General features: G+C 41.0%; 2 protein-coding genes across 3 annotated transcripts; one reads left to right on the forward strand and one right to left on the reverse strand.

Annotated features, from left to right (window-relative positions):
- Nucleotides 1–500: 500 nt before the first annotated feature.
- On the forward strand, nt 501–3411 carry LOC124506228 (olfactory receptor 4D5). 2 transcript variants are annotated; one of them, XM_047072248.1, is made up of 2 exons: nt 501–1402; nt 3393–3411. In XM_047072248.1, the coding sequence occupies exons 1-2, from the start codon at nt 501–503 to the stop codon at nt 3409–3411; spliced, it is 921 nt and encodes a 306-aa protein (XP_046928204.1). The 2 variants fall into 2 exon arrangements, with proteins under 2 accessions (XP_046928204.1, XP_046928203.1); XM_047072247.1 differs by lacking the exon at nt 3393–3411 and having other exon boundaries at nt 501–1445.
- A 911-nt stretch (nt 3412–4322) lies between these two features.
- LOC124505875 (olfactory receptor 6T1) lies at nt 4323–5418 on the reverse strand. Its single transcript, XM_047071940.1, is given in 2 exon segments — nt 4323–4475; nt 4477–5418. Coding segments are annotated over 2 exon segments (1095 nt in total).
- Nucleotides 5419–16371: the final 10953 nt, after the last annotated feature.

Consider the following 16371-nt stretch of genomic DNA (forward strand, 5'->3'; position numbering starts at 1 on the left):
AATATTTGGCCTGGGGGAATTTTTCGGGTTTTCTAAATAAAGGCTATCTATAGCTATGAGATATTAGACTGCAGGAGAGCGTGCAGGTATTTTGGCTAATTGACATCATGGATGAGGGGAGTGAGACAGAATTTTGGCAGATCGTTCCTGTTTTAGACCGCTAGGTACTGGGAGAAGTGACATTTACTTCCGGGGTTGCGGTTTTTTCTCTGTGTATCACTTCTCAAGTTTTGAAGGCTGATTATTTTTGATTTTCATGAACTATAAATAGTAGCAGTGTTACCCTGAGTTTTACGCTCCTGTGCTTGATTATACCAATATGGGATGTTCCAATGCCTGGTTTCCTATAGAACTTCTTAGGATAGTCGTCTTACAGTAAATGAGACAGGGGAGGATTCCCCAGAGAGGGCAGAGGAAATGATCACAGAGAAGCTGGTGGATCCCGTGACGAGTACGTGCGTTTTCTTCAGCAGGTTCGCTTACCAGGTTATACCGAACGGATGAATCCAGCAAATCATTCCCAGGTGACAGGCTTTGTCCTCCTGGGGCTCTCTCAGGTATGGGGGCTTCGGTTCCTCTTCTTTATTATCTTCTCTGTTGTGTATCTTATGACCGTAGCTGGAAATCTCCTTATTGTGGCCATAGTGACCTGTGACTCACGCCTCCACACAACCATGTACTTTCTCTTAGGCAACCTTTCTTTCCTAGACCTTTGCTACTCTTCCATCACAGCACCTAGGATGCTGTTTGACTTGCTCTCAGACAACCCCATCATTTCCTTCGGCAGCTGCCTGACTCAGCTCTTCTTCTTCCACTTCATTGGAGGCATCAAGATCTTCCTGCTGACGGTGATGGCATATGACCGCTATGTTGCCATCTCCCAGCCATTGCGCTACATGCTTGTGATGAACCGCACAGTCTGTGGGCTCCTCATGGTAGCCTCCTGGGTGGGGGGCTTCATCCACTCCATTGTGCAGATTGGACTGACTATCCAGCTGCCATTCTGTGGGCCTGACAAGCTGGACAACTTTTACTGTGACGTGCCTCAGCTGATCAAATTAGCCTGCACGGATACCTTTGTCTTAGAGCTTCTGATGGTGTCTAACAATGGCCTGGTGACTTTGATGTGTTTTCTGGTGCTCCTGGGATCCTACACGGCACTGCTAGTCATGCTCCGAGGCCACTCATGGGAGGGCCGGAGCAAAGCCCTATCCACTTGTGCCTCTCACATTGCTGTGGTGACCTTAATTTTTGTGCCTTGTGTCTACATCTATGCGAGGCCATTTCAGACATTCCCTATGGACAAGGCGGTCTCTGTTCTGTACACAATGGTCACTCCCATGCTGAATCCTGCCATCTATACCCTGAGAAACAAGGAAGTGATCGTGGCCATGAAGAAACTGTGGAGGAGTCAGAAAGACCTTCTGGGTCCCCTGGAGCACTGACCACCCCCCCCCCCCCCCAGATTAGCAGAAGCAGAGACCTGAGAATCTGAGAGCTGTTTCTCTGGGGCAGCCTGTTCAAGAAGACCTACAGAGTAGCTAAAACCACTTGTCTACTCTATTACTTACCTGGATTACTACTTACTTCTGTGCTGTTCTCAACCTCAGTCAAGTTCTGGTGACCTGAACTTTTAACACAGCTAGAAAATGGAATGAGTACCCTAGAACTTCTCCCAAGTGCCTCCTAGAGAAAAAGTCTCAGCTGCTATGCAGGCTTGATGTTTGGGTCAGATGGCACTTGCTCCTATGATGATGTTGGCCCTGTTGAGAAAGTTCCAGCTGAAGTAGGCATGAAGGTCGTACATCTGGTGTTTCTTTTCTGGCATTTCTTCTTGGACACAAAATATATCCGAGGAGCTCAAAACAATTCTTTTTTAACAAGTTTTTATTTATTTATTTATTTATTTATTTATTTATTTATTTAGAGAGAAACAGAGAGAGAGAGAGAATGCATAAGCAGGGGAGGGGCCAAGAGAGAGGGAGAGAGAATCCCACTGCCTGTTGTAAAGTCATAACTAGCACATCTGTCTCCAAATCCATGCAATAGCTTCCTACTCAATTCTCTAAAATCCACTTTGTTTCTCTCTAACCTGTTGTCCCCACAGCAGCCAATTGATTTTTTAAAATATGATTTGATCACTTCCTTGCTTAAAACCCTTCAAAGGCTTTACATTGCTTTATGAAGGAAGAAAGATCCCCATAAACCTTATAGATAAGGTCCTATCTGAACGGACCTCAGCCCACCTCTCCTTCTCCAGTCCTCATGTGCATTTGTTTCTCTTATTCCCTCATCTGACTCTGGGTCCTTGCAAATACTACTCATTCTCTCCGGAATGCTGCTCCCCTACTTTCTCCCTGGATAATTGCTGCTCAGTCTGAGGCCTCAGTATAGAGCTCATTTCCTCGGAGGTATGTTCCCTGGTCTTTAATCCAGATTAATTTTCCTTACTAGTCCCTCTAACAAAACTCGGCTCTTTTCTCAAAAGCATTTGTCACAAATTGCAACTACATAGTAATGTGTGTATTTAGGTTTTCTTGTTTGTTTGTCTGTATGTTTTTTCTTTTCTTGCCAGCCATCCCAATTACACTCTAAATTGTATAAAAGTGAGGGCTTTGTCTCTCTTGTTTACTACTACATACTCAAGGTCTAGCGTTGCAGACTTTGAGTCTGGAGTTCTCTCTTGTCCAGCAAGAAAGTGGATGCAGAATTGAATATGAGAGAGGCTAATGTCTGGGAAGAGACAAGAACCCTGAGTAAAGATCCTTGCTCCGTATTTATTAGGATCAGAAGGCTTATAAATGTGATACACGTGCAGAAAGAGACAGTAAAACAGTGGCCATTAACTCATGTGTGTGAGAGAAAGGGGGTTTCGAAGGTATGCAGTGTTAGGGGTTAGGGTAAATACAAATCAAAGTCCTGGCGCTGAGCAGATGGCTGTTTACTGCAGGCACCAGGCACCAGGTCTGTTTATCTTAACTTTTCTAGGGGCTAAGACAGATAGAGCATGCTATCTCAGGGTTAAAAAGGCATTTTTCTTGCTAATTAGCTCTGGGCGTGTTGGCCCTGTAGCGGCTTTCCACTCTATGCTTGTTTTACTTAATGATAAATCCTGGGCGTTTTCACCCTGCTGTGGCGGCTTTCTGCCTCTACCTGTTCTTGGACGCTTTTGTCCTGTGGAAGCGGCTTTCTGCTCTATGCTTTGTTCTATGCTGGGTGCTTTCACCCTGTGGTGGCTTTCCGCCCTGAGTCTTGTTAACCCATTGGTGCAAGCTCAGGAAGCTCTTTTTATTTATTTCTTTATTTATTTTATTAAAAAAATTTCTTTTAATGTTATTTATTTTTGAGACAGAGAGAAACAGAGCATGAGCAAGGGAGGGGCAGAGAGAGAGAGGGAGACACAGAATCTGAAGCAGGCTCCAGGCTCTGAGCTGTCAGCACAGAGCCTGACGCGGGGCTCGAACTCATGGACTGTGAGATGATGACCTGAGCCGAAGTTGGACGCCCAAGCGACTGAGCCACCCAGGCGCCCCATGGAAGCTCTTAAACTTATTCCCTACAGTCTAGCTCCACAGCCCAGATTCAAGAGCAGCAACGGAGGGGCCTTGATGCAGCACCAAGGAAGCATATGCTCTCAGGATTGTGCACAACCACGTGGGTGTGTGTCTCTTTAAAATTTGTGCCCTAGACCTCTCCCTTGGCCCTAGACGTCACCCTAGTCCCAACCCTGCCTAGCTCAGTGCCTTAATCCTACTGGGTATTTAATAATATTTCTTAAATAAGTGATTGGATGATTGGCTTTGTGTTTAGAGTCTATCAGGTAGAAGTTGACTTGGGAATTTGGGATATCTAAATATTTCACTGGCCGCAGTGTTTTTCCTTCGGGAGATTCCTATAGGAGCTGCTAGTCACCTAAACAGAAATGGCAAGTGAAGATCAAAGTAACAGTTATTACCGCAGCCAAAATGGAATTTCCCAATGTTTGGGTTCTGGTTAATCTTGTTTGTAATAGTCTAGATGGAAGTCATCAGAACCCTTCTTCTTACTCCCCTCTAAGCTCCAGATCTGAGTCTCCGTATTTTTAGCATTCTCTGATTGGCTCTGCATTACAGGACCCTGAAGCAGTAGTAAGTATGCTTGAGCATACACCTACGGAAGAAGAGGAATGGCCTCCCTGAAGGAAGTCCACACGCTTACCTGCCCCAAGGGAAATGTGTCCTAACCAGAATTCTGAAGTGTGGCCAACTGGATCAGCCTTCTCTATGGGGAGGGGAGGGCATCAGGAAGAGAGGAGAGAGGAAAACGAAGGCTCTCTCTCTCTTTCATGATGCGTCATTCTGGAGGCTAGTTTTTAATTGTCTGAGAAAAGTGCAGGGTATTGTTGGACTGATTTGAACTTCAAATACATTTTTACAAATTGCATACATTTTTAACCTCTTAATCCAATATTTCCTTTTACTTGTGACCCTCATAGTCTCTCGAAGCCATGGTTCTGTGCCACATCAGGGCATCTCTTAGGGCCTGCTTCACCTTATCGTTGCGGAGACTGAAGATGAATGGGTTCAGGAGGGGTGTGATGATACAGCTCAGGACGGAGGCCCCTTTGTGGAGCAGCGTGGACTGAGCCTCTGACATACGGATGTAGAGAAAAATGGAGCCGCCATAGACAATGATGACCACTGTAAGGTGTGAGGCACAAGTGGAGAATGCTTTTTTTCGCTCCACAGGTGTGGGGGCCCTGAAAACAGTGGCAAGAATGCAGGCGTAGGAAACCGAGGTCAGTGCCAGCGAGCCCAGTAACACTGACGTGGAGAGCACGAAAGCCACCAGCTCCAGTAAGCGGGTGTCTCCGCAAGAGAGCCTCAGCAAGGGCCAACTGTCACAGAAAAAGTGGTCAATACCATTGGGGCCACAGAAAGGTAAGTTGGCCACGAGGATGGTGGGGCACAGGACCCAGAGGAATCCAGCTAACCAGGAGGCCAGAACCAGGTGGGAACAGACACGGCCATTCATTAGAGTCTCATAGTGGAGAGGTCGGCAGATTGCCAAGTAACGATCTAGAGACATGACAGCCAAGAGGAAGAAGTCGGTGGTGCCTAGGAGGAAGTAGAAGTAAGACTGGATGATACAGGTGGCGAATGAGATGGAGTGGTCCCCCGTAAGAATGATGACAAGCATCTTGGGAACCACAACAGACACGAGCAACAGCTCCAGGAAGGACAGATGCCTCAGGAAGAAGTACATCTGTGTGTGCAGGTGTCGATCCGTCCAACTGAGCCCAATGATGAGCAGGTTGCCTGTGGCCGTTACAGCGTAGGCTGCCATCAAAGCCAGGAACAGCAGGAACTGCAGGATGTGGCTTCTGGGGAAACCCAGAAGGACAAACCCTGTCACGTGAGTCCAGTTTTCAGGACTCATCTCTGGTCATCGGCAGGAGGAACGAAGCAGAACTTTATAACTGGATCTACAGCCACAAGTCATCAATTAATCAATCAGTAAAATAATAGGCACCTAGCACTTGATTACATTCTGAGAATATATTAATCTGTCTGCTTACTGGTGACTTACACAAAATTATGATAGCAAGAGCATACTAATAATAACACAGATGATATTGAACACTAAGTATGTATTGGGAAATTTTGGATGCAGTATCTCCTCTCATGGCAGCTCTCAGAGATAGATATAACTGTTCTCATCTTACAGATAAGGGAAGGAAGACTGAAGAAGTTTAGGGAAATTTTCTATGATCAAATAGCAGTAGAGGCAGAATTTCCTGCCAACTTTCTGTGTCTCTCACGCACATACTGCTTTCCCTGTTTCACTTAGGCTGGGTACCACTTGAGTAGTGTGAACTTAGAAGAATCCAGAAGAAGGAAGGGGTCAGAGAACAAATGTACTATGAAAAAATCTTACTGGGATCAAGAACTCTGAATGTTTGTGGTCCTTCTGTTTCCTGGCTTAGCATAAAACAACAATAAAAGTCAGGGCTTTCAGTGACTTTAGAGATCTTAGTTTCCTTAATCAGCCAGAGAGCCACAGGGCATGAAAACATGCAGAGCCCCAGTTCTGATTGTGTGTGTGTGTGTGTGTGTGTGTGTGTGTTTTACCAAGACTTCCTTCTGTAGGTTACAGGAAACCCCTCTTCCTGGGTTAACATTGACCAGTCTTCCCTCCTCCTCAGCTCTCCCAACATGTTCATGGCATAAGGTGAGAAGGGAGAGGGAACCTTACCAAAGGGCATAGTATGTATCAACTTGCCTTTTCAACTTTTGCTTTGCTTTGGAGACAACTTCATCTTGTCCTCGGAGCTTTGGGTGCCACGTGAAATTTATCCATAGATTTTGAAGGGTTGGGTTTCCCTAGAAATCTTGGTTCTAGGCTCCTTTTCTCACATCCAGCATCAAATACTCTGAACTTCACAGCTCCTGCCTGTGAGTTCAGGAAAATGTTGAAAACATTCTAAGACAGAAAGAATACAAGTTACCATCAAATTACTTTAGTTAATTGACAAGGAATGAAGCGTTGAGAGTTTTGGCATAGTTTAATCCCAGATCATCCATTAGTCTAGACTTCCAGCATTAAAGATGGGGAGCATAAGTATTTTCTGTATTCTGTCTGAAGCAGCCTTAAGAAAAATGGTCAGCCAAGGCAGGGAATCTTAGTTACAAGGCCGAAAGAGAAAGGCACTCAGGGCAAGTTCTGGTTGTGTCAATAAGGAATAGTCCTGGGGTTGAGTAGCTAGCTGATAATAAAGCTTTATTCTGTTAGCCTAGAGATTATATCTCCTAAATCAATGAAATACCTCAATACAACCCAGTGTAGCAGACTAGAGCACTATTTCAGGATGACATAGTCATTTCAGATAAGGAAAATGTGCTAACTGTGGCTTTTTCCAAAGGATCAGGTAAATATTATGATTAAAAATAGCTTATAAAGCCTAGCTGTCAAATGTTTAATATTATCTTTTATCTACTATTATAAAACACATACACTACATACACACATTTCCCATTTGCTCTGCACCATGACTTAACCCACACAATTACATAGCTACTCTTGCTGTCCACTTTACAACTGAGCAAACTGGAACAGAGCAGGTTTAAAAAACCTCAGAGGTAGAGCTAAGATGAACATTTAAGGTTATCCAACCCTGATGTCAGACGGTGGCACTAGTAAGTATGGCTATTTTGACTTGAAACTTGAACCTGCCAGAGGGAAAAAGGGCATTGATTTGGAATAGCACAATATAATAATGCCTCATAATATAACAACAGGTAGCATTTACTCAGTAGCTATTATGTGTCAGGAAAGGAACTTTTCATTCATTTCATTTTTAAATCTCTCAGAAACTGCAAGATAAGCATTACTTAAGCATTACTTCCACCCTACAGGCAAGGGAATTAGTTAGAAATTAAGGTCCCATATCTACTGAGTTAGGGATTGGAATTTTAGAAAGTCTGACTTTGGAGGCTTCACTTGTAACTGCTCAGCCATCATATCTTAGGTGAGAGAGAGTTTGTGACTATGAATTTGATTTGATGTCAGCTTCCAATTGTTATCCTGCTTCCTTTGTGGGCTAATGATAAGAATTCTACGTATAGAAATTAGTTAATGTAGTTTAAAGCTTTGATCTTGAAAAAATGAAAATACTCTTCAGAATGCGTGCTAGACTGAGCCTTATCTCAGAGGATTTCAGCTCCCCTTACAGAGCAATAACAGGTAGGTGTTTGGACCCCAATCACTCCTGAAGAAGATGGCCTCCCTTACCTGAGTACATTGCAGAAATTTGTGCTCCTTGTCTTTCAAGTTCTATCACAGGATATTCTAGATCTCTCTCATGTAGAAAGTGGAGCATTCTGCTTGGAGTTTATAGATCTAGAATCACACACAGGTACCTACCTACTTTATCATTCCCAATAGGTACTCCCTCATGGCATTACACATTGGGCTTCTTATCCTAAATCTGGTTGGAATCATCAAAGCCCTCCCATCTCCTTTTTGAAAGATAGGACCTTCCTGCCAGGACTTACCGTAAACCTATGCTTATGAGACTCCTCTCTCAGTGTCTTCACCCACATGGACCATTTGGTCTTGTAAATTTCCAGTTTCCATGATGTATGTCCACGTGTCCGTTTAGTCCTCCAAGCTCCTTATCTTCCACCCAGTGCTCCTCATGCTTCCCTTCTCCATTTTCTCTTTTCTCCTCTTTAGGTATGATCTTGGCATCTTGAAGTTTGAGTAATTTTTAAATTTTTATTTATTATTATTATTATTATTAAGAGAGAGCACACAAGCAGGAGAGGAGCAGAGGGAGGAGAGGATTTCAAGCAGGCTCCACACCCAGTGCAGAGCCCAATGTGGGGCTTGAGCGCACAACCGTGAGATCATGACCTGAGCCAAAATCAAGAGTCAGGTGCCTAATTGAGCCACCCAGGCACCCCTTGAACAAATTTTATGCCTTATTAACCAAGGGTGAATCTAGGTTTATTGAATATTTCCTAAGAGCATGGAGAACCTGCATCAGAAGTTTAGTTTGTCTATTAAAAAGACAGTTTGGGGGCGCCCGGGTGGCGCAGTCGGTTAAGCATCTGACTTCAGCCAAGTCACGATCTCATGGTCTGTGAGTTCGAGCCCCGCGTCAGGCTCTGGGCTGATGGCTCAGAGCCTGGAGCCTGTTTTCGATTCTGTGTCTCCCTCTCTCTCTGCCCCTCCCCCGTTCATGCTCTGTCTCTCTCTGTCCCAAAAAAAATAAATAAAACGTTGAAAAAAAAATTAAAAAAAAAAAGACAGTTTGTCTATTAAAAATGCTGACTTCTAGTCTCTACCTATAAAAATGCAATAATTCTCTGGGGTTAGGGCCCAAGAATACAAGTTTTTGACAATTTCTCTGGGTTAATCTTATTTACCTTAAAGTTTGAGAAATACTGGGTTTAGAGAGAAAGAAGACAGTGAGAGTCGGGCAGTTTGAATGTGATTAGGAAATAGGGACTGAGGTATAAGAGAAGGCTAAGTGGAAGGTTGGATACAGAAGAGTCCACAAATGGGAAGCCTAGTTTTCTAAACTAAAACCATCACCAACTTTGTAATGTGGTAGTACAGCTAACTTTACAGACGACCAGAGAAGCAATAAATCCACACTTGTAATTCTCACAACATTCCAGATGGCTGGCTCATGCCCCAGTGTGCCTGTGAATAGGGAATGGGCCAGCTAAGTACTCCCCATACATACAAGATCAGATACAATCTTGAACACTTCGTGCCAGGAGTTCTCCCCGATACTGGAGACACAAAGTTGTGTAAATTACTAAGGAGCCATAGTGTTGTAAGGGTTAGATATATTGATTGCAAGTGATAAGTTCCATTAGAATTCATTGAAGGCTCTGGTAAATGTAAAATCAAAGTCGTGTGGGGGCAGAGAAGAGAAAGGTACGTTTGTTTGGGGGCAGCATGGAATACTTCGTAAGGTTGATAGCATTTAACTGAGCCATTAAGGATGAATATTTGCAGATCAAGAAGGGATAGGAGACTTTCAGGTTTTAAGTAACCCAAAGTATCAAAACTTTTGAGCTTTTCAATAGGAAAATGAGATGATAAAGATTACTCGTTTCTTATTATCAAACTACTGCATAAAATACTCATAATTATTATGTAAGTATATTCCTCTTTAAAGATAGCCAAGACAAGCACATACTATTTGTTGGATGAAGAATGATTCAAACCTGATGGGGCTTAAAGGCTCGTAGGAACAAAAACTGGATTGGCTCTTGAGACAGATGGAACTTAATTTTTACTTTTGGATCCTTCCCATTTCTGCTAGCAGTGTCTTTGTATACCTATTACATGGATTTTTGCTTTTAGGTTTGTCGAATAATCATTCGAATTGTCGAATAATCATTAATGTGTTAATTTAAAAAGAGATGCGACTATTTTGACTTATTTACTTCTTATTAAAAATAATTTAGTTCTTAAAGGCTTGAAGTTGGGATGATTAACACAGTAACTGTAGAATAAAAATTTTCCCCGAAATTGTATTATCTGGGGCAGCGTACTTTGGGCTCTTTCAAATACAGTAGGTTACCAGTTACTTCTATACATGCAGCACATGATTCTCACATGAAACGTTAGTGAGAAGAATAAGGACAAAGTTTTCCAAAAGCTGGAGATGCGGTGCTTGAGCCCTTAATGAAAGAGAAATTTGTTAGTCTCATTATCTGGGTATTCAGAACATAAAAATCAGAGCTTCCTGTAGTGAGCACGATATTGGCTCAAGTATCGATCTATGTGTGTAGAACTCAACGGCCAAAAGTAGGAATGAAGAGTTCTCATTCCTATCTTCCTTTAGAAAAACAGAAATTGTATTACAATATGCAATGAAATATACCGTATTTTTAGTACTCTAAAACTAGAAGCCTTAATGAGACTTAATTCCACCAAGTTCCTTTCTAATTCAGGAGTAAGAATAAATTGTGAGCATACAAAGTTGTCTGAGATTGGAAGCTGATAGAAATTGGCTTGTACCTGTTCTAATACTGCATTCCTGAGGCTTCTTCCCCTGGCCAATTTGAAGAATGTGCAGTCAGAGGACTTATGACTCCTGTTTATGGTCAATGAAGCACACAGAAGGCTTCTTGTTATCAATACCTGTGTGCTTCAAGTGATACCAAGAAAAACCCCTCTGTGGTGTTGAAAGAAAAGTTCTTATAACTTGCATGATTATTTCTTCCTATACCCAATCAATTAACATTTACCTTAACTTGCTTTGAACTTGCTTTGAAATCCCAAAAGGGAACAACTATGGCCCAACTTTATTGAAAATAAACAATGTAATTAGTCCTTTGAGGTTATAGGAAGTACAGTATTTGAGATTTGTCATAGACTGGCAGCCATACTCTTTTAATAAAAAAAAAAAATAGAGCTATTTCTTGAGTAGAGGGTAGAAGAAAATTTGCTACTATATCCAACCTTTGGGAAATTCTTCTAAACTTGGTAGTGACTCAGTGAGACTTTGGGGATCTTGATAGTGTAATAAAATTACACAAATTAAATCTATATATTCACAGCACTAATAAGAAAATAAATCCTATTTTAAAAATACTGGATATTGAATTACATACTAGTTATGACACAACTAGCTGCATGAACTTGAATATATTACTTAAATTCTCTGAGCTTCAGAGAATATACTTACATCGGCAAAATGTGTTTCATAGGGCTTTTAAGAGAATGGGTTGTGTATAGTTTGCACTAAGATAATCAATAAAGATTAGAAAAATCATTTAAGGGGTGCCTGGGTGGCATCAGTTAAGCATCCGACTCTTGATTTTGGCTCAGGTCATGAGCTCCTGGTTTGTGGGATGGAGCCCCGCCCATGGGGGGGGGGGAATCCTGCTTGGGATTCTCTCTTGCCTTCTCTCTCTGCCCCTCCCCCCGCACACTCTCTCTGTCTCAAAATAAGTAAATATACTTAAAAAAAAAGAAAAATTATTTAAATGTTCATTGTCAAGCAGAATAAAAATTCTCTTCTCACATACATGAATTCCACAAGCTCAGAGTGTCCATTTTTTTTCTCTGTTTCCTCCACCTCCCATCCCCTGAATAAATATTGAACTTACAGTCCTTTAAGGCAACACTGTGAACTGTTAGGAGCCTGAACTTTGTTAGATGCCACTCTACTAAAAAATTCTGCACACTCTGGAGCATGAAGTGGATTGTGAATGCTATTGGCTTAGCAGAGATACAATAAAATCAAAAGAACAATTTTAAAAGTTCCATTGATGGTTGTCCAAACTTAGAATTAGGAAATACAGTCATGTCAGACCGTGTATTGGCGATTTTTATTTGTAGCTAATTATGTCTTTTCCCCCTCCTCGAAAATGAGAAGATAGTCTATGATATACTCTTAGGGCTCATAGGCTAAATAAATTACGGTTTGAAATACACAATAGTTAAAAGATAATTTTGCACTGATTAGAATTATTGGTCTAGTGAAAAGTTACTGAGGGTGAGTTCTGCCCACTTTGATTCTCACCTCTCCAGTGGGTCAGATTTGCAGAGGACGAGGAGTCAATCCTGGAGTTCCAGTCTAGAATCCATTTCCTAAGTGCAGCTGGTGATTTTCTAAGCACTTAATTCCCTGTAATCCTCTTTGCTTAAAATTCCTAGAATAGTTTGTTTCCTTCACTGAAATCTAACTGATATAAATTCCAATTAGAGTGAGACTTCTATAAAGTGTGCCAGATAATCACCTTACCCTGAGGATGTTTTGGTGCTATACTTGACCCCAAAGCTTTCTCTCATAGGAACAGGCCAAGAAACAAGAAATGAGTCTAAATGGGTTGTTCAATACGCACCTTGTGATATCTACATTCATTCTCCTATCCAAGTACTAAGCAGGCCTGCCCCTACTTAGCTTCCAAGATCAGATGAGATGGGGTGCATTCAGGGTGGTATGGCCATAGACAATTCTGAGAAAATTTCACCTTAGACTAAAGAAGGAATGTCAGTCTGAGGGGAGATTGGTATTATTGTTATCTTTTCCAAGACATTTCCCCCCTTCTCTTTTCTTCTTTTTTCTTTATGCCTGTTTGCTTTGGATAATCAATGAAAATGTTAGGGAAAATGGAACTCTCTACTGGCTGAGTTAGCTCAGAAAGTACTCTATAATAACATTAAATTATCATATGGGATGCTGTCCAGGTTGAGAATATGTGTTGAAGTATGTGAACGTTGTCCTCGATGCCTTCTAGATCCTTTTCTGGAATCTGATCATCTTCTTCCTAAACAAGATCATTTATTGGCTATTTAAATACTCATGGCAAGTACTTCTTATTCTTTGTCCCTCGCCATCAAAATTTACCCTCACTTGTCATCCAAGTTGGGTATATACAAGAAAGGGGTGGATTACTGACTGTGCCATAACACTCCCAAAGGCACTAGCATAAAAAAATTCATAGTTTAGCAAAGAAGAGTACCAGATTGGTAAAATTTCAGGCAGGCAGTTCCAAAAATGAATGAAAAAATATCTTTCAGTGTGGGGACATCTTTGTGATGGTAGGGTTCTCCCTCAACACCAACAACTCAGGTAATATGTATTTTATCTGAAGTTATTAACAAAACTTCAGTTTGATTCCAAGTAGAAACTGAGAGAGACTGAATTTGAATTATGGTAGAACATGTCATCTAGAGATGAATTATTGAATTGAGCTTTTATATTTTGAGGAAAACATGAAGGTGATGCATAGAATAGTAATTTAGTAACCACGATAACATTGGGAACATTGGTATTATTAATATAATAGTAATAACATTATTATTACACCAGTGCATATTTATTTGGCTATTTCAGTTAATATGCTACATTCTTTACATTCATTAGCATACTCAGATCTCACAACAGCTCAATATGGTGATAATGACACTTGACAATGAGTGCTTTCTTTGTATACCAAGTACTTTGCAAGCAGAATCTTATTTAATCTTCAACAATGCTATGAAGCAGGAACCATTTTGTCCCTATTCTAAAGATTAGGAAATTGAGTTTTAGAGAAAACAGCTTGCCTAAGATCAGGCAGCTAACAAGAAGATGATGTAAAATTTAAAAACAGCCATTTTAAAGAATATGTGGTATATACACACACACACACACACACACACACACACAGACACACTGGAATATTACTCAGCCGTCAAAAAGAATGAAATCTTGCCATTTGCAATGATACGGATGCAGCTAGAGTGTATTATGCTAAGCAAAAGAAAGCAGTCAGAAAAAAGACAAATACCATACGATTTCACTCACGTGGAATTTAGGAAACAATAGAGATGAATATATGGGAAGGGAAAAAGAGAGAGGGAAACAAACCATAAGAGACTCCTAACAATAGAGAACTAACTGAGGGTTGATGGAGGGAGGTGGGTGGGGGGATGGGCTAGATGGGGGATGGGCATTAAGGAGGGCACTTGTTATGATGAGCACTGGGTGTTGTGTGTAAGTGATGAATGAACCACTGAATTCTACTCCTGAGACCAATATTGCATGGTATGATAACTAACTAGAATTTAAATAAAAATTTGAAAAAAAAATGGTCATTTGCCTTAGGAGCTAGGCTATTACCCACTTCCCATTTTATTACACTGTTTTCCTCATATGTGTGATTATTTCACAAATATAATCTGATGGCAGCATCTATTCTTTGTCCCTCGCCATCATTGACATCATTTGCCATCAAATGACAAACATTTATTGAGCACCTGGTCTGTGCCAGATCCTGTTTCCTAGCATTTCAGAAATATTTATTCTTTCCTCTCACATTTCCATGGAGGAAAGGACTTCCTTTCTTCTCCACATACTGGAAATTTGGGCTTTTTCTACCTTTTACCCGATTTCGTAAGAGAAGAGAAATAGCTAATATGAAGGGTCTAAAATTCTTTGAGCCATACCTTTACCACTAGGTGGAGCTATTGTGCTTCAAAAGCAAGAAGACCGCGCCCTCCTCCTCTTTGGACCAGTTCATTTATAAACAGAAAAATGACACTTTTTGGCACTATCTCACCACCCTTACTCCTGCAACGTAATTGATACATGGAATCCCTTTTCTGTCTGTAGGGAATGTCCACAATTTCCTTTTGTTTACAGTGGATCAGACAAGAGGGAATAGGCAAGAGGCTTCATTTGGCTTTAAGATGAAGGTGTAGTTTTCCAGTCCAATATTTACTAGAGAGTTCTGCTTTCTACAGATAATGGTCCACCTGCCCATTGCTTCAGCTGATTCATTTATCTTATTTGACTACAGGCCTTCGTGTATTTCTTTACTGATTAGATTTTAGAGAAGAATTAATCTTAGGATGAGCTAACTTAAAAAAATGCTTATGATTTATTCATCCTTAAAAAAAAAGAAAGAAATTCTGTATCCATTCATCAGTTGATGAACATTAGGGCTCTTTCCATAATTTGGCCATTGTTGATAGCACTGCTATAAACATTGGGGTGCATGTGCCCCTTCGAATCAGCATTTTTGCCTCCTTTGGATAAATACCTAGTAGTGCAATTGCTGGGTCATAAGGTAGTTGTAATTTTAACTCTTTGAAAAACCTCCATACTGTTTTTCCAGACTGGCTGCTTTTGAAACAATATAGATGGACCTGGAGGACATTATGCTCCGTGAAGTAAGGCAGCTATGAAAAGACAAATATTGCATGATTTCACATATATATGTAGTCTAAACATGTCAAACTTATGAAAGCAGAGAGTAGAATGATGGTTGTCAGGGGCTGGGGAGTGGCCAAAAGGGGTCGCTTCTCTTCAAAGGGGACAAAGTTTCAGTTACGCTGATTATGGAGATCTAATGTACAACCTTGCAACTATAGTTAACAATACTGTATTATATACTTGAAATTTGCTAAGAGAGTTGACCTTAAGTGTTCTCACTGCAAAAAATTCGTAATTACATGAGGTAATGAATATGTTACATGGCTTGGTTGTGATTATCATTTTATAATGTATACATATATCAAAACATCATGCTCAATGTTAAGATACATGGTTTCATATTCTGCATCCTTAGAAAATATAGCATCACATAAAGGTTTAATTGCCCCTGACTTTGACAGGTTAGAACATATCGGGCTTGCGTTACTTAAAAAGGAGTCAGGCAAGGGCAAGAGGTGCTATGATACATTTCAGGGAAAAGATGACCATTTAGCATTGTTATAACTGAATTAGGCTAAGGTGACCATTATGCAGGTGGGAGAAAGGAAGGGAGGAAATGAGAGTTTTGTGACATAAGGCTAAGCCCAGAATCTTCTATAATCACTCCACACTTGCCCAGAATCTCCTATAATCACTCCACACTTGCCCATATTTACATGGTGTGTATTAAACATGAAAAAATACTTTCAGCTCTAGCTTAGAACCTTAGCCCTAGATTTTTCTTATTAATGTGATTTGATAGAGTTTGGAGGGAGCATTTCTGGTTATTGTATCAGTTAAAAAAGAGTTTGTAACTTTCCATAGAAAATGCATTTTTACCAGGTGCCTGGGTGGCTCAGTCAATTAAGCGTCTGATTCTTGGTTTCCGCTCAGGTCATAATCTCATGGTTCATGAGTTCAAGTCCTGGCAGCGCGGAGCCTGCTCGACATTCTCTCTCTCTCCCCTTCTCTCTGCCCCTCCCCTGCTTGCACACTCTCTCTCTCAAGATAAAAAAAAAAAAAAACTTTAAAAAACAACTTAAAAAAAAAAAAGAAGAAGTTTTTCTTCATCACTGCTGCAGTCCAAGGTATGTCTGTCCAGTGAGACACTGTTCAAGTTTGGTCTGAGGAATATTTAGTCCCCTAGTAATTTTGAGGGGTCTGAGAATGATAATTGGGAC

Source organism: Lynx rufus, unplaced genomic scaffold, assembly GCF_022079265.1.
Source record: "Lynx rufus isolate CCGP_SWC_20201006 ecotype Redwood Valley unplaced genomic scaffold, mLynRuf1.p SCAF_9, whole genome shotgun sequence".
NCBI lineage: Eukaryota > Metazoa > Chordata > Mammalia > Carnivora > Felidae > Lynx > Lynx rufus.